This window comes from Vicugna pacos, chromosome 10, assembly GCF_048564905.1.
Source record: "Vicugna pacos chromosome 10, VicPac4, whole genome shotgun sequence".
Taxonomy (NCBI): domain Eukaryota; kingdom Metazoa; phylum Chordata; class Mammalia; order Artiodactyla; family Camelidae; genus Vicugna; species Vicugna pacos.
In genome coordinates this window covers 5,240,180-5,258,375 of record NC_132996.1, presented here as the reverse complement: position 1 = coordinate 5,258,375, position 18,196 = coordinate 5,240,180, and the positions used below count along the sequence as shown (strand labels likewise).

At 34.9% G+C, this 18,196-nt stretch overlaps 1 protein-coding gene across 4 annotated transcripts in view; it reads left to right on the top strand.

Moving 5' to 3' along the window:
- DYNC2H1 (dynein cytoplasmic 2 heavy chain 1) overlaps positions 1 to 18,196 on the top strand; it is a 265,953-nt gene that overhangs the window by 85,857 nt on the left and 161,900 nt on the right. For all 4 annotated transcript variants that reach the window (XM_072968893.1, XM_072968892.1, XM_072968891.1 and 1 more), the window contains exons 51-58: positions 758 to 871; positions 2,013 to 2,155; positions 6,852 to 6,936; positions 9,107 to 9,261; positions 10,684 to 10,821; positions 15,886 to 15,999; positions 16,614 to 16,774; positions 17,722 to 17,845. In XM_072968893.1, coding sequence (XP_072824994.1) covers positions 758 to 871; positions 2,013 to 2,155; positions 6,852 to 6,936; positions 9,107 to 9,261; positions 10,684 to 10,821; positions 15,886 to 15,999; positions 16,614 to 16,774; positions 17,722 to 17,845 — 1,034 coding nt within the window. The remainder of the gene's footprint in view (positions 1 to 757; positions 872 to 2,012; positions 2,156 to 6,851; positions 6,937 to 9,106; positions 9,262 to 10,683; positions 10,822 to 15,885; positions 16,000 to 16,613; positions 16,775 to 17,721; positions 17,846 to 18,196) is intronic.

Genomic DNA, 18,196 nt, shown 5'->3' with positions numbered 1-18,196 from the left:
CACAGTAGCAGGCCATGGACTGATTCTCCTCATTTCTAATACACACCTATTCATTCATTTGTTCAGTCGTTAATTCTTTCGTTTACTTAACAAATACTTATGTTTTAGATACTTTGATAAGAATGTCATAAGCTTAATATTGATCATATTCAGAATTTGCCATCTGAGAATTCAGAAGCTAATTGGGCAGGAAAGGAAGTTACTCATTCATTATTAAATGATGTGGTAAATGCTAAGCAGTGATATGTTTGGACCTTATGTGAAAGAGAAAAGTGTGCCGTACTTCGCACATGGGTAGTCAGGAAAAGCTCATGGGTATAGTTGGCAAAAGCATGTCTTGAAGGATAAACAGTAATTTTGGAGGAAGATGAGTGCAGGAGGAAGACTGTGAGTGTGATGTGTTCCAGGAGGAGGGACCATTTCATTATATTTATGGAACACAAGGAAGTTCATCGAGACTAGAAAGACAAGGTCTTCTGGGGACGGTGTAGAGAAGGACTTGGAAAAGCAGATAGCTGGCTAGATTATGAACTGTCTTTAATGGCTTGCTTAGGAGTTTGAATTTTATCAAATGAAGGCTACAGATGTAAATTTGTGAATAATATAGACGTGATAGGGTTTGTTTATTCTTGGAAACAAAGATTGAATAAGGGCAGATTATTTAATATAAAAATGGAAGAAGCGTTATGTGTGTAAAGTGTGTTTTGAATTAGTGAGTACAGCCGAAATTCAAAAGAAATGCAATATTCTTCTGTAGGGGAAGTTCCTGGACTCTACACTCTTGAAGAATTAGAGCCCTTGCTGCTGCCTCTGAAAGATGAGGCTTCACAGGATGGCTTTTTTGGACCTGTCTTCAATTACTTCACATACAGTAAGTGACACAGAACTTGTGAATCAATTTAAACTACGGTTTATGTGAAATAAATACCATTTAATTTGGTTTGCTTTCTCATTATTGCAGAGGTATCTTAAGTCTTGGGTTCACTTGGTGATTTCTACTTTTTTTGGTATTTTGGTAATTTATACTTTTTTCTTTTTCATAGAACTTTCAGAAAATAGCACATAGGTAGCCGAAAGGCTGATAACCTACAGTAAAAACATGTTAGCAAAATTTTAGCAGAAGAGAAGGATAAAAGTGTGGTAATGTTCTTTGGAATTGCTGTTTTCAAGTGGCAGAATTAGCGCTTAGTACCCCGTATCTTAGAGGATTACTGAGCTGTTTAGATTGTGCCAGGCTATATTTTTTTTGCAAGTACTTTTTATTATTGCAGAAGTTTCATGTTGACTGTAGATGCTGAAAATTGATAAGCACAAAATGAAGTAATGATGCCACCACCCAGACACTACTACTATGCTGACCTTTATTTTTCTAAGAGAACATTAATTATTGATGAAACAGAACATTGTTAAAGAGCTACCCTCCCTTCCTTCTCCTTCAGGTTTACTGGGGAATTCCACCACACCTCTGAGAAACAGATCATCTCAGTGCTGTTTTAAACTCAGTGCTGTCTAATTCAGAGGTTAGAAAATGAGATTTTCCAAATCTCTTTTTATGATGGGAAAATGATGTTGATATTGAAACAGGAACTAGATAATTCTAAAAGAAAACCAGAGCTCAGTTTTGCGTGGGAATATTAGAACGAAAATCCTTGGAAGAAAAATTACAAAATACAATCCGGTATCACAATTGAAAAGTAACATACCAAATGGCAGTGTAGTATGTATTCTCATCTTCATGGTGAGTGTCCGTCTGGAGCTTTTTTCTTAGCGGGCAGACACACACACACACCACACACACACACACACACACACACACACACACACACAGTATTTTTTAACCAAAATGAAAATTATACTGTAATACTGTTTCATAGCTTGTTCTTTCAGTAAATAGCTCCTATCATCCCATTTCAGAAAATTTCTATTTCATAAAACCAGAGCCTATGTAGGTTTCTCTAATAATTATTTTTGCAATATTCCATGATTATAATTTTCTCATTTTTTTTTTTTAGGAATTCAGCAAAACTTGCATATTGTCTTGATAATGGATTCTGCAAATTTAAACTTCATAATAAACTGTGAGAGTAATCCAGCTTTGCATAAGAAATGCCAGGTGTTGTGGATGGAGGGTTGGTCAGATAGCAGTATGAAGAAAGTGAGTTTAATGTTTAAGTGTGGAAATAAAAAACAAGCACATTTAAAATTTTTTTAATTAAAATTTTTTTAACTGAAGTGTAGGTGATTTATAGTGTTTCAGGTGTACAGCAAAGTGATTCAGTTATACATATATATTTTTTTTTGATTCTTTTCCATTATAGCTTATTACAAGAAATTGAATATAGCTCCCTGCACTGTACAGTAGGTTCTTGTTCATCTGTTTTATATATAGTGGTGTGTGCCTGTTAATCCTCACCCTCTAGTTTATCCCTCCCTATCTTTTCCCCTTTGGTAACCATAGTTTGTTTTCTACATCCATGAGTCTGTTTTTGGTTTGTAAATAGAATTTGTATCATTGTTGTTTAAATTCCACAGATAAATGATATATGATATTTGTCTTTCTCTATCTGACTTACTTCATGCAATATGATAATCTCTAGGTCCATCCACGTTGCTGCAAATGGCATTATTTCATTCCTTTTTATGGCTGAGTAATAGCCCATCATGTATCTATACCACTTCGTCTTTATCTATTCTTCTGAGCACAGTTTTTAAAGTTACTGATTTTCACAACTTCTCTTTGTTGTTTATTACACTACCTTTGTTGTGGCATTGAATATCTCTCGTATGTTTGAAAGTAACTTTGTTTTCTTTATACTCTTGTGTAATAGTTCAGTTGAGTATAAATTTTAGGTTGAAGATTATCAAGATTACAGAAATATTTATCATACTTTAAAAATTTTATGCATTTCATTTCCTAGCCTATCATAGGTTAACTTATAATAAAAAAAATCCCAGCAATAATTTCAGTTGTTAAACTTAAAAACATTGTAGATCCTTTAAAAAAAAATCTGTCATTGTTATGCTGTGTGTTTGGAGAGGGATGAGTTTAAAGTGTGAACTCATAGCACCATCTCAACTGGAAGCCTTTGCTTTGTTTGAAGAAATAATAATTTTCAATAGTGTCTCTTTGAATGATAGTCATATGCCCAGTCATTCATTTTATTTTTGTATGATAGAAGTGCACTCTAATGCTTGTCATAATTTTTAGGAAGGAAATTTTTAATTTGAGATGATAGACAGGGTTTACAGGTGGGTTGATACTTTAGTTAGATTTCAGTAAGTAGATAAAGGAGAGAAAAGTGTGGAGGCCACATGAACAAGAGATATTTATTAAGTTGTAATTATTGGGTGCTGCTTTTCTGTATATTGGAAATATAGCAGAAAAAAAGAGACAAGACCCAGCCCTCATGGAATTCACATTTTTTGGGGGGATATCTCGGGGGAAAGCTTTCTAGGTGAGGACCCTGAGATGATAGCATGACTGGTGATTTTGAGGATCAGCAAGAAGCCAGTTCATTTGTAACACAGTCATCAGGCGACAGTAGTTGGAGGTTAGGTCAGGGAAGTAAGAGGAGAACAGTTAGGGTGGGGCTTTGGAAGCTATTACGAAGATGTTAGGTTTTCCTGGGAACCAGGAAGGGATCCTTTGGAGGCTTTTGAGTAAAACTATTCTAATGTTTTAATGGGGTTACTCTTGACTTGTAAATAGACCATAGAGGACGAGAAGGAAGCAGTGATAAAGATGCTGTAATAATCCAGATGGGAGACGAGGATGGCTTGCTCCCAGGATGTGGTGATAGAGGTGGTAAGTGGCAGATACTGGATGTGTTTTGTGGTAGAAACAACAGAAGTCACTGACAGATGGTACTAAGGCATAAGGTAAAGGGAGGAGTTAAGGATACCTCCAAGTTTGTTGGCTTGAGCACCTAGAAGGATGGAATACCTGTCAGTTGAGAAAGGGAGACTGAGAGAAGAACATTTAAGAGGAGAATATGTGACTTTTAGCTTTAGATGTGTTAAATATGAGATGTCAGACATCCAAGTTGTAAGATGGAGAAGGCATTTAGATACATGAGTTCAGGGGGTAAGGTCTGTGAATTATCAGAGTATAGGTGGTATTTAAAAGCTATGAGAAAGAATATCACTAAGGGAATGAATGTTGACAAGAGAGGGAAGAGATCTGAAAGCTGAACCCTGGGAACTTGAACATTAAGAAGTTGAGATGTAAAGGAACCAGCAAAGGATACTGAGAAGGAGCTGCTTGGGAAATAGGAAAGCAGGAAAGAGTGAAGACAAGTGATGCCCAGAAGCCAACGAAGGCAGCATTTTGAAGAATTAAGGAAGCACGAACTGTGACACGTGAAAGGAGATCCAGCCTGGGAACTGATCATTGGATTCAGCAGCGTGGAGTCCATCGGTGACTTTGATAAAGCAGTTTCAGTTAGTAGTAGAAAAAGGCTACATTGAAATACGTTTCAGAAAGAATGAGAAGATTGGAGAGCGAATATGGTCACCTTTTTGGGGGGATTTTGTTATAAAGTGGAAAAGAAAAATGAATCAGTAACTGGAGGAAGTGGTGGTTAAAAATAGTGCTTTCTTTTTTAATTTTAATGTGGGTCAAACTATAGCGTGTTCATGTGCTGTTGGGAATGAAAATAAAAGCAAAAAAAAAATACATGTTACATGAGAGACGGGGAAAGTTGCTAGAGCAGTATCCTTGGGTAGCAGACAGCATATGGGTCAAACATGAAAGGATTAAGGATAGACTTTTGCTTGGAGGATGGATGCATCATCCGTAATAACAGGAAGGAGCGGGGACAGCGGCACAGGAGAGCAGTAGGCTCACCAAGCAGGTGAGCAGGTGTGGTGCTGGCAAGCTTTGGACACCCTTCTGGTTGTTTCCGTTTTCTCAGTGACATAGGAAGTAAGATTATCAGCTGGGAGATAAGTTGAGGGAAGAGATTTTGGTGTTTTGAAGAGCTGTAAGTGGAGATGGAAAATAGTAGTTTGGAAGAGTGGGCGAAAAGTTTAGGAGTATGGTAGCCAGGTACCATGAAGGGTTCTCGCGAGGTTAGTGATTATGAAGTTCAGCTGAGCCTTTCAGCATAGTCGTGTTTTCTCTCCAGACGCGCGTGCACTCGTAGGTGCAGACCTGCAGTAGGTGCTGACCTGCATTTAACCACTGGGGCTTTGCTGCTTGAGTACAACAAAGCAAGGGAAGGCTAAGGGGGTTATGAAATTACAGGAGGAAGATGGTGAGGGACAGGGTAAAGGTGGTGCAATTAATAGACGGGAGGTCTTGGTGGAACCTGAGGACTGTTGCTGTTACAGAGAGAGTGAGCCCGGGAGACAGGAGTGCAGTGGGAGAAAGTGGGATATTTGAAAGTGAGGTTATGAAATGATCTCAGTCACTGTTAGTGACAAGGTCTCAGGAGGTGACCCTTTGATGTGGGAGCCAGTGACTGAGAAAAAGGCAATACACAGGATAACAGAAGGACAGGAATTCAAAGAACTGAGAGCTGAGCATATTAATAGGAATGAATACAGTTAATAACCCATCCAACTCTTTTTACAAAGGACTATTTTTATCTCCAAGGAAGAGAAAATGGAGGCAAAGGGGAATGTGAGTGAATCCAGGCAGGAAAACTTTGTAATGTGGGATATTGTTCAGGGGTAAACTGTTGCCCTCTCTTCCCAGCTTTACTGAGGTACAGTTGACACATAAAATTGTATGTATTTACAGCGTACAACATGATGCTTTGATACATGTATATATGGTGAAATGACCACAATCAGGCTAATAGAAGGGATAGAGTATTTTAAAGATTTAAGTGAGTTTCCAAAGAAACAAATTGCCATTCATTTAAAAGTGTATGTTGAAAATACTCTCAAAGTGGCTTAAGTGTTTTGTCAGAAATCAGTGAAGGTGTTTGAGAAAAGAACACATTATTTGGCTCAAGAACCAAATCACTTTCAAACTCTGCATTAATTAAAGGGATCTTTTGGCTTAATGTTTTATTCAGTCTGAGAAATTCAGAAAATGATTTTGACCTAATTACATGGATTATTTGTACTCTTGTTATGAATGTTAACTGTATCGGGTGAAAGTTGAAGGTTTTTGGCTTAATTTTAAAACTTGAGAGTTCTATTAATATAATTTTTTCCCAGAAACTGAAATATTTTTAAAAACATTTTTGTATATTTTAAAATAGTACTCTTATTATAAGATTATAATATTTTCTTTAGTAATAATGATACCTGTTCATGAAACTTTATTTTCTTATTTGTGACAGTGGCAAAAACCTAGCTGTAGCTAGACAATAGATAGTTTTTAGGATAAGCAATTATGTTGATGTCAATTATGTTAATTAACAATTATGAAATTATTTTCATTTGCTTTTAGTTATTTCTTTTCAAGAAAGCTAAGAATCCTCTTACTCTTTTATGCCATGAAGGCATTTTATTAGTTTGATGCCAAAAAACTTTATTTTACTATTTTATGATTTTAAATTATTTTCTTATTCAATCAAAATAGTGATTTTCTTAAAGTCTAAGCATTTTTGAAGTGAGATGTTGGAGCTTTTCCTAGGTGCTATTAATTTGCAATCAACTGATGTTTGATACATGTCAATAAGCCATTCCTTGACTAGGAAATAATGTCTTCTAAAGAGTGATTTTTTGTTTTTTTGTTTTTTTTTTTGGTCTTAGTCTGGAAAGAATCCTAGAAGAAAAGTCCAGTTGATACTGTTTTTTTTGTGTGTGTGTGTTAAAGTTTTTTAACCTCTGATATTGGATTTACTTAAACTTTTTCATAGTGAATTGAGGTTAAAGAAATGCTCTTCCTATTTTAGATACCTGAAATGTTATTCAATGAAACAGGTGGTGAAGAAAAATATAGTGACAAAAAAAGAAAAGAAGAAAAGAAAAAAAATTCAGGTAGTATTTTGCTAAAATTTATTTTATCTAATTTTTATTGATGAAATAATTGGGCATGTTCTAATGTTGTAGACCTATTGAAGATTCCTGATGATTATGAATTTGAATAATGCTAAACTAACAAAGTTAAATTTCTTTTGATGCAAACTAAACTTTAAAGCCCTCTTGATTTGTAAACTAATATTTATGTCATTTCATATAGGACCTAACAGAATATCTGTTGTTTGAAATTAAGAAAGTAAAAAATTTTATTTTTGATCTGAATGATCTAAAAGACTTACATTACTTTAGGTTTTTAACTAATAGCCTAAACTTTTTTTTTATTTAAAAAAAATTCTTATTGAAGTATAGTTGATTTACGATGTTGTGTTAATTTCTGGTGTACAGCAAAGTGATTCAGTTATATGTACATTCTGTTTAATGTTCTTTTCCATATGCTATTACTGGATATCAAATATAGTTTCCTATGCTATACAGTAGGACTTTATTTTATATATAGTAGTTTGTGTCTGCTAATAACAAACTCCTAATTTATCTCTCCCTGCCCCTTTCCCCTTTAGTAAGTTTGTTTTCTAAGTCTGTGAGTCTCTTTTGTAAATAAGTTCATTTGTATCATATTTTAGATTCCACATATAAGTGATATCATATGGTATTTGTCTTAACTTCACTTAGTATGATAATCTCTAGGTCTATCCATGTTGCTGGAAATGGCATTATTTCATTCTTTTTATGGCTGAGTAATATTCCATTATATTTGTTCATCTATCAATGGATATTTAGGTTGCTTCCATGTCTTGGCTATTATAAGTAGTGCTCAACATTGAGATGCATGTATTTCAAATTAGAATTTTCTTCAGATATGTGCCCGGGAGTGAGATTGTTGGATCCTATACCAACTCTATTTTTAGTTTTTTAAGGAACCTCCATACTGTTTTCCAAGTGGCTGTCTGATGTCTCCTAAACTTTTCATATTAGCTTATCAGTTAGATATGTCAAAACACTCCATTCATATTCAAAAAATGCGTTATGATTTATTGAATATGGTCATACTGTATTCTTCAATATCCTCCTCATTTTCTCCATTTCCAAATTAATTTTGAATGTGGTCTTTATTTTTTTTTATTATAGCATATTCATTTATTTAATCTAACCATCTAATCATTAAATATTTATTGAACTTGTTTTATATTAGGTACTGGGCTGGATACTGGAGATGACTTAGGATAGTCTAGTGATAGTAAGAATTATATATAAATGTAAAACTTCGATATAACAAGATAAATGATGGTAGAAGTTTATGATGTACATTGAAAAGTAAAACATCTAACTAGCAGATACTATAGGAAGTGGACATTGCCCAGATAGGCAGTTTGGTGAAAGTCATTCTAGTTAGGGTGACTAGCATGGAAAAGGCTTGAATAAATAAAATAGATATTTTAGCCACCAATAGCCTAAAGGGCTGAAACATAGGCCGTGTAAGTAGTAGTCTTGATGAAGAGAAAAAGGTAGGCAGGGTCAGGTAATCTAAGGAGGGCTTGGCTAAGTAAGGGCTGTGGCATGCAGAGAAGAGGGAGGAGCCAAGGATGCGTCTCAGGGTTCTGCTTGGAAAATTCACTAGAAGTTGATTTTATTCACCAGAGTAAGGAGAACAGGGAAACAGATTGAGACAGTGAGAGGAAGATAATGTGTTCGGTGATGCATGAATTGAATCCAGCGGGAGGTTTTTTTCTTAATTTTTTGGCTTTTGAAGTCCTGTTTCTCCCTGTGTAAGTGAGAGTGGATAGGTGTCATTTGGTTTGGTGTCTCTTTCCATTCAAGGAGCTTTGATCGAGCATACTTTTGGATTACATGTTGCGAAGTCCCAATTCATTTATATGTTATGACAAGCTGTAGATTTATCTTTCTTGCAGCAATAAAGATTGTCAGAGGAAATATATAACAGTGGAAGGATAGAGATCAGTGAAATTAAAAAACTCAAATTCATAAGAAAAATGGAAGCTGTGAATAGATATGTGAGAAATGCCTGTGCACCTTTAAGTAAAGATGTTATCTTGCAGTTATAGTTACACTGAGTAGAGGTATCTGGTAAGAAATAGTTATGATTATTTTCTCTAATTCTCAATGGATCATGCATTTGTTAAGTTATTTTTGTTTTCTTTCCTCTTTCTAGTTGATTCTGATTTTCTAAAATCATTTTTATTAATCCATGAGTCTTGCAAAGCATATGGTGCTACGCCAAGCCGATATATGACCTTTTTACGTGTGTATTCTGCCATTAGTAGCAGCAAGAAAAAGGAATTATTAAAAAGACAAAGTCATTTGCAGGTACAATAGTGGTAATCTTGAATTACTTTATCTGTATTAAAAGTAAATCAAAGTGCCATGTTGCCTATGGCACATTTTTAGTATAAATAAATACTGTTTTGTATTAAATGTCTTGGAAAACTGTCTCATTTACCTCCCTATATTGCCTATTAGACTACAATAAATTTCTTTGGTTGAATAATTATTTCTTTTCTTTACTGCAAAATATTTATGTGCTTTTGATAGCTTATGGTGCTGTCTTTGAATGTCTTTTTTAGACATTCAGAAATGCCTATTAAAACATAACATCCAATATTATACTTTATTGTAAACTTTAATATTAAAATTATATTTGTATCCATGTCATTTTACTTAGTACATTCTGAGCAATTTTCTTTCTGTATTTCTCTAATTGCAGAGCTTAAACTTAACTATGGTATTAGAATGTCAGCCTCAGATGCTGTCAGAGCATTTCCTCTCCAAAGGTCTTGCTTCTCTTTGTGAGGGTAGTAAACTAGGAACCATTAATTGACAAAATTATCTTTATCCTTCTAATGATTCATTTTCATTTATATTAAGCCACTATACATGCTTTGGGAGGGTTAATTTCCTGATTTAATTCTTAGTGGTGTTTTAGGTAAATGTCTTCAGCCCACAGAGTTGCAGCTTAATTGGGTGAATGGTAGCTGTGTTGAGAACATGAGACAAAATGTGTATGTAAAAAGCCGGCATGTTGCCTGTCGTCTCTGCTGGGTGCTCAGTGAATGATTACATTCCTTTTTTGCCATTATTTTCTCACCAAATCTGATTGGTTATATGACAAAACCCCCAGCTTAATATTAAAGAGGAGAGGGAATATTGTCCGTGTTCATTCCTTGGGTTACCCATGTGCAGTGGAATGGGCCAGGCCAGGGGCCAGGGACAACCCAAAAAGGAGCTGAGGCATTTCATTTTGAGTGATCGCTGACCAGAACTGTATTTAAAGCACTCTCTTATAAAATACGTGGGTAACGGGCAGACAAAGAAAGAACCAAGTCATGCCCAGCATAACGAGTGGTCTCTGAGTCCTGTTGCCCAGCCAGTAAGACTGAAAAATGAGAAAGGTTTACGGAGGTTTTGCTTCTATTTTGTTTTTTTTTTCCATCCTACCTAATGCAGTGTGTTAAACCTCAGGGTTTAAGCTATCTAAGATATGTTGATCTGTTCAGCTTTAATGTGATGATTTAAAATCTGTTTTTCCCTAAAGCCTCTGTGGAGTCTTTTACTACTAATGGCTAGACAGTTCAATAAATCATAATTAGCAATAAGAAGACTGAGTCTGCTTGCTGATGTTGCATATGTACATGTACACATTTTTGCTTGATTCTTTCTTTGTCTTTGTTTACCATGTGTATATAAAATTCCTTTTTTTTAATATTGCCAATCAATATTTTATTGACGTAGGCTGGTGTATCTAAACTAAATGAAGCTAAAGCTCTTGTGGATGAACTGAACAGAAGAGCTGGAGAACAAAGTGTATTACTTAAAACTAAGCAAGATGAAGCAGACGCTGCCCTGCAGGAGATCACGGTCTCAATGCAGGTAGAGTTAGCGGAAGCACGGGAACGCGGACGGGAGCAAGGCCGTTTATGTCGATTGCCAGTCAGTGTGAAAAATAACTCTTTTGCTTGCGTGGACTTGAAAAATACCGCTTATTGACACTGAGTAGACTAACAGTGATGTGTGTACTTGAACTTTGTGGAAGAGCACGCTGTTTTCCCACATTGCTTAAAATCATGACTCTGTTCTCCTCAATTGACCATATATTAATTTATGTAAACCTTATAAATATAAAAATGGAAACATTTTAAATTGGTACAGATTTGTCTACAACTGATTTTGTTTACCATCTGTTAAAAATGCTTCCTTTTATTTTTCCTGATTTTATCTCCTTCAGGCTTCAAGGGTCTTCCCTGCTTTCAGTATTCTCAAGATTTACAAAATGTCTTTATTCATTCTGTTTATATTTCCATGATATTTAAAAATATTTTGCTTATGTCCTCTCTCTGCATTGTCTTCCTTTTGTTAACCTTGCAGAGGAAATTTCTCTGTATCCTTTCTTGCTTGGGTGTTTATTCTTTTACACCTGCCAGCCTTCTCAGGATGGCCCTGCCCTTTGCTGTGCTCTTTACTACAGATTTCATAGTGACTACCACCAAAACCAGGTTTTTTTGTCCTTCATCCCTAATCTCTCCTCCAGACTTCGGATTCAAATAGTCTATAATCTGTTAGACCTGACTTCTCGGAAGTTTCATGAGCATTCCGTCTTGAAACAGGTTCAAAACTGAACTCATAATTTCCTGTCCTGTGTTCTCCTCAGATTATAACACAAGAATATAGCTAATTATTCAAGACAGAACTTATAAGTTACGTTGCCTAAATCCATATGTCTAATGAATTAAGTTCTGTTTGTTTTACCTCCTTGATGGTGTCTTAAATATGTTTCCCCATCTCTATGTGGGTAACTATTAACTTTCAAGTCTAATGCCTCTTCTATTTAAATTAACATCAGTATTTATCAGACTGGTGTATATATCTCAATAAAAGTAAATGGCACAAAAGTCCTAGAAATAAAAAAGTTGGAGGGCTTATGATGAAAGGTTTACTATAAAACTACAGTAATCAAGGCCGGGTGATATTGATGTAATGATAGACAGATTATCAGGAAACTGTGGAGTTAGAAACAGACTCATACGCACATGGTCAATTGATTTTATTAAGAAGTACCACTTAAACTGGAAAGGGTGAGCTTTTTGAAAAATGTTGCTGGAATATTTGGATATCCCTGTAGAGAGGAAAAAATCCTGGACCTTTACCTTACAATTTATAGCAAAAGTAGCTCAATGTGGGTTATAGATCTAAAGGTACAGCATAAAATTATAGAACTTGAGAATAAAACAGCAGGAAGAAAATCCTTATGATTTTGAGTCAGGCAGATTTCTTAGATGTGAGACCAAAATAGAAGAGGGAAATAAATGATGAATTGAACCTCATCAAAATTAACCGCTTCTGCTCTTTGAAATAAATTCCAAAGAAAATGAAAAGGCAAGTCACAGACTGGGAGAAAATTTACAAACATTTATCTGATAAAAGACTTGAATCCAGCATATATAGAAATGATTACAACTCTACACTAATAGAACTAATGATTCAACTAAAAAACAGGCAAAAAATTTGAACCTGCCCTTTATGAAAGAAGACATACTAAGGGGCCAGTGAGCATATGAAAAAAAGCTCAACATCATTACTCAGCAAGGAAATGTAATGCCCTTGTTTTTAGTATGAGGCATCATTCTAGTCCTTAGCCATGGAGTCCTTAGCCTGGTAATACCAAATCCACAGCTTCTGTGACTTAATTTCTCAGAGTAACCTTTTTTTCCAGTCTTCTGATAGTCAGGAAGGGGAGTGTTATGACTCCATAAATTGCATATTTAAAAATGTTTCTAAATATTCTGTCAAAACTTAGAGAAAGCATCAGCTGTTCTGTAGTTTTCATCAGCCGTTCACAGCATTCACGCCTAGAGCCTTCTGACTGGTTTCATTCTTTGCCTGGTCACAGCTGCTGTCCTGAGATTCTTCTTCTTCATCTCAGTTTACTCCCTTATTTCTGTGGGGCTTATCCCGAAAAGCTTTTGGGGAAGGCATACATGAGACAGAAACTTTGAAATGTCACGTATGTGATCTTCTGCCCTGTCCTTGGTTGGTGGGTTGTGTGCTGGGAATAGTACTCTGGGAGCAATGCTCTTTTTTCCAGGATATTGAAGGCATTGTTCCACTTTCTCCTGGCTTCCATAGTTGTGATTGAAACACTCAAAGCTGTATTAATTCCTGATCTTTTTGGGGAGTGACTTTTTTTTTTTCCTCTCAAAGTCTTTTGGATCTTTGTTTTCATTGTTCTTTCATGGATCTTTGTGTTCATTGAAAGTTACAGTAATTTATCTTGGTTTCAGTTTCTTTTCATCCACTGTGTCTAATGGGGTTCTTTCCACCTGATAAAAGTTCTGGGAGATTTCGTTAAATTATTCTGTTGATAATTCCTTTCTTTTTATTTCTCTCTTGTTTTTTAGAGTTCTTATTATTTGGACTTTGGACTTTCTAGTCTGGTTCTCTAATTTTTTTTTCTTACCTTTGTTTTCTTCTCTATCTTTTTACTCTTTCAAAATTTCCTCAACTCCATTTTTTAACCCTTTTATTGGTTTTTCATTTTTGTTATATTATTTCTCTGGAGATTAAAAAAAACTAAATGTTTCCTTTGGCACTAATTACTTTTTTGTTTGTTTCATTGTTGCAGTATCTCCAGCCAGCTCTTAGAGGATATTGTTTGAAATTTTCTTTTTCCTAGAAATATTTTATCGCTATTTTTTCCCTACATGATTGCTTTATTCTCAGTTAAAAAATGATTCTTAGTTATTCACAAAAGAAGCCTTCTTTTTGTGTCTGGTCGTCTTCATTGAAAAATCTGAGTATGGGAGGAAGGTTATTGTGAGCGTCACAGGAGGGTTATCTGGACTGATTCAAATGACATAGTCAAAAAATCTCACCTGGCATGTTGAAATAAATTTGTTGGTAGATGGGGAATTTTCAGAAACAGAAACATTTCCAGATAATTGTTTATATACACATTTAGTGCTTACAAGATGAATTTATCAACTACCTGACCTGGAAGTAATATATCAGAAAATCAAATATAATTTTCATACTGTAAAACATTAGCAGAACTTTTTTCCCCAAAGAATTTTGGAATCAAGCAATATAAAGCAGCTAGCCATTTACATGAGGCAGCTAGCCATTTTTATTGTTAAAAATACCTATCAAATATTTTTTTTCCCCTTTAGAATATTGAAGGCATTGTTCCATTTTCTCCCAGCTTCCATTGTTATTGATTGAAACACCTTTACATTTTTCACCTTTAAAGAGGAATTTGAAATAAGAAAAAAATAAAAGCTACATAAAGGATAAAACCATGGATAACTGTGTATTTACAAAAGAAAAATACTCAGTACTCGTGTGCCTCTGCTCTCAGACCTGTGAACATCAGTGAGATAAACACTGAGTATTGCGCTACTGTTTTCTCTGGGCTGTGCTGAGAACAGGTGTTTCTAAGACTGTTGCCAATTATATTACGTAGCAGAGACTAGCAGAGTAACTATGTACCTCGTATTATAAGTTAGTAATTTTGCTAAATTATAAATAGGAGACATTTCTGTTTGTTATTTTATACAGAAATATGGTATGGAGAGACAGCTTTAATACCAAACTGTGCAACTTTTAAAGCTTGCAACTCTAGGTTTGTGACATAAGGAGGGAACACATTAAATGCTGCAGGTGCTCAGAATGGAGATAACTTCCAGCTGGAAGAGCAGGTTAATAAAACAAGGAGCACATGAGCCGGGCCTCTAAAGGAAAGTTTTGATGTTGTGAAGATGGAAAAAAGAACTTTCCCTGTTGAGGAGTGGTGGCAGAGAGACAACAGTTGAAATGCTTGTGGAATGTAGAGAATTTTCATGGGAGCTAATGTGTCAGGTCCCTGAAGGATCAACGTATTTGGCAGCAGGACACCAGATGTTAGTTCTGTTAGTTCTGTTTTTGTTGTTGGCTTAAACAACAGAAATTTGTTTCTCCCAGTTTGGGGGGAGAGAGCGAAAGAGAGGGACAAACTCCTAGTGTCTTCCTTTTTATTTTTTTAATTGAGATATAACTGACTCATAGCATATTAGTTTCAGATATATAACATAATGAGCCTATATATATATAGTGACATGGTTACCACAGTAAGTCTAGAAAGCACCCGAGGACATCAGGCAGTGGTTTCTGTAAGTTCCCTGAATGATTACAATATGGTCGCGTACCACTGTTGGAAGGACTCTTCAGAGGTTCCCTGACAAATTGCATCTTTGGTTTTAGAATAGTATATAAATAAACCAAATACAAACATTCATAATATTGAAGTATTTTTGTGTATGTGGGACTCTCCATTTTTGTTTTCGTGAGCAAAAGGGTCATGTCTTGTTAGTATATAATTTAGTGTTCTTTGAATCTTTACTAATTTTTGCTCATAAATTTTGTCATATTAATGTGTCATGATTTCAGTTTTTTTTTTTTGTCTAAAATAAAGTCTAAAGCACAAACTTCTGCGGGGAGGGTGTAGCTCAGTGGTGGAGTGCATGCTTAGGACCTCCATTAAAAATAAATACAGCACAAACTTCTAATGTACTATACTCGGTCTCTAAGAATTGTTACTATTCTACTATTAGACTTGTAGAAGACTTCTGTTTTCAGTTTCCTCATTTGTGAAATGAGCATTGATAGTAGTGACTTCAGTCTGTTGCAAGTGTTAAATGGATATTATTAGGGTCATTTTCTAAATTATGTATTTCTGACATGTTTGGTTTTTATATAATAAGCATTTATTGCTTTGCCTTTCAGAAAAAATTATATCATATAAAGCATACTTCCTGATAGTAAATATAAAGTAAATTATATCACGAGTTTCCCAGGCAGTTAGAAACTCTCATGTCAATTAATATTAGAAAAGCATTTTTTGTATCATGCTTTTAAATATTGAGCGCATTAAAGTTGATTGGAGGCATTTAAATATTCCCATAGGATGCTAGTGAGCAAAAGACAGAGCTTGAAAGACTAAAGCACAAAATTGCAGAAGAAGTTGTTAAAATTGAAGAAAGAAAAAGCAAAATTGATGATGAATTAAAAGAAGTAAAGGTAAGTTTAAAAAAAGGAAACATGTTCAGAGCCATTTCCATTTTTGATTACCAACTTTAGGTAGGAGTTTAAATATTATGTGCTTAAGTTATTTTCTAATAGTATAATCAGATGTGGCTTTCACTCAGAATTTTTTTATAAAAGAGAAGCAAGAAGGAAAATCTGCTCAGAGAAGTACACAAATTAACTGATGGTAGTTAAAGATAATCTTTGTTTTCCATGAACCATGTTTTGGCTGTAGAGGAAAAAAGTATTTTGTAGACCAATTAAGACAGACTCTTAGGCTTTTTTTCCCTTGAGAACTGATTAATATAGCCAAAAAGTCTTAAGACTGTGTATATAAAGAGCCTCTTGAAAACAGCAAATTGTCTCAAAACAAATTTGATTTTCCAAATTAGATTGTTGCAGTTGCGGTGGCAAAAACTCTTACTTTCTCAACTTGAATGTTTTGAATTTTTTGTGCTTTAGGGGATTTTGGTAATTGGAGAGAAAGGGTATTAAATAACTGAAGTCATTTTTAATGAAACAATGATAAGTATTAGATAACTTGTAAAGAGTAAGCGGTGTTTTCATATTTATCTTTTGAAAGTAAAAATGCTCTTTTTGTTTTTTAGCCTCTCGTCAATGAAGCTAAACTAGCAGTTGGAAACATTAAACCAGAATCTCTTTCAGAAATTCGTTCCCTTCGTATGCCACCTGATGTGATCCGAGACATTCTTGAAGGCGTTTTAAGATTGATGGGTATCTTTGATACCTCTTGGGTAAGCATGAAAAGGTAAGTTTTTGAATTTGTGAAAAATGTTATTTCATCAAAGAATTACACATTATTTCATGTTTTAAAAAATTTCTTAGTATTGTTTTCAAACTGAATTTCACGTGGTTACGTACTTTCCCCTGATGTTTCAAGACAGTCCGTGTATCATGTATCAAAATCTGTTATTTTCCTTTCTCCATAAACTAGATTTTTTAAAGTGTCAAGGGGAGAAAAATAATGCCTTAGAATCTTTGAGATTATCGGAATAAGCATAATCATTTATTTGGTCCTCAAACAGTACAGAGTATTGTGTTTACTGTGATTTACTGAGAAAGGAAATGAAGTCACCGTTCTCAAAGAATCTTGCACTCTGGCAGAGATAGACACAGACGGAGAGTGAGCAAGACCTGCATAAATAATCTGAGAGATGTAAACCGGAAGAGGAGAGGTTGAGTGCTGCCGCAGGATACAACTATGCAGCTTTGGATTTCGCAGCGTAACAGTGGTGTTGTGGCTTGTGCTGAGATTCACTTCCATTTTAGGACTTAGGTTGATAGTAGAGTCCTTTTTCTATCTGGAGATGGGAGAGGAGATTTAGATTGAGGGAGCCCTTTAAAATACTTCTCTTATAAAGGAGTCAGAAAATTTCCTTGTATACTTAGAACGTGTGAGTGCCCAGTAGTTCACATGAGGGGGTGTAGGTAGAGCAACAAGTTTTAACCCCTGCGCTTTGCTGCTTCAGGGCATTCCCAGGGCATTAGGACAACTGTTGTGCATCCTTCGGGGGCTCCTTCTCTGTTTAAAAAAAAAGGAAAGACGGCTGGTACATCAAAGCTTACTTTAGTACCCTGTTTTTTGTTAACTAATAGATGAAAAGTATTATCTACATCACTTTGTTAAATTGATATTTTTGTTAAAAATAGCAAACTTTCTTTGGCGTCATTTGAAGTAATATGCTTTAATTTTAGTTTCCTTGCGAAAAGAGGTGTGAGAGACGACATCGCAACCTTTGATGCACGAAATATTCCAAAGGAAATAAGAGAAAGTGTTGAAGAACTTCTTTTTAAAAATAAAGGATCTTTTGATCCAAAGGTAATTTTTAACAGTTACACCGTGAATTCCCTTTCCATACTATATAGTATTCTGCTTGTTAAAGTATGATAATTTACCATTATTAATTATTTATTTTGCCTGAAAACTAAAAGTTTAGATGAGATGTAAGTATTACATCTGGGAAGCATTCACCAGAAGAATTAGGTAAACTAGAACCTAGGGGAATGGGGAGCAAGATTATTACTGTACGTGACTTTTGAGTCCTGTATATGTGTCATTTAATTGGGATACTTATGTCTAATTTCATTGAACAGTTTAAACTCCGTGGTTCTGGTATTTTTTAGACCCTTTATTCAAAATGTTATGTACTTCTTCTTTGACACCAATAGC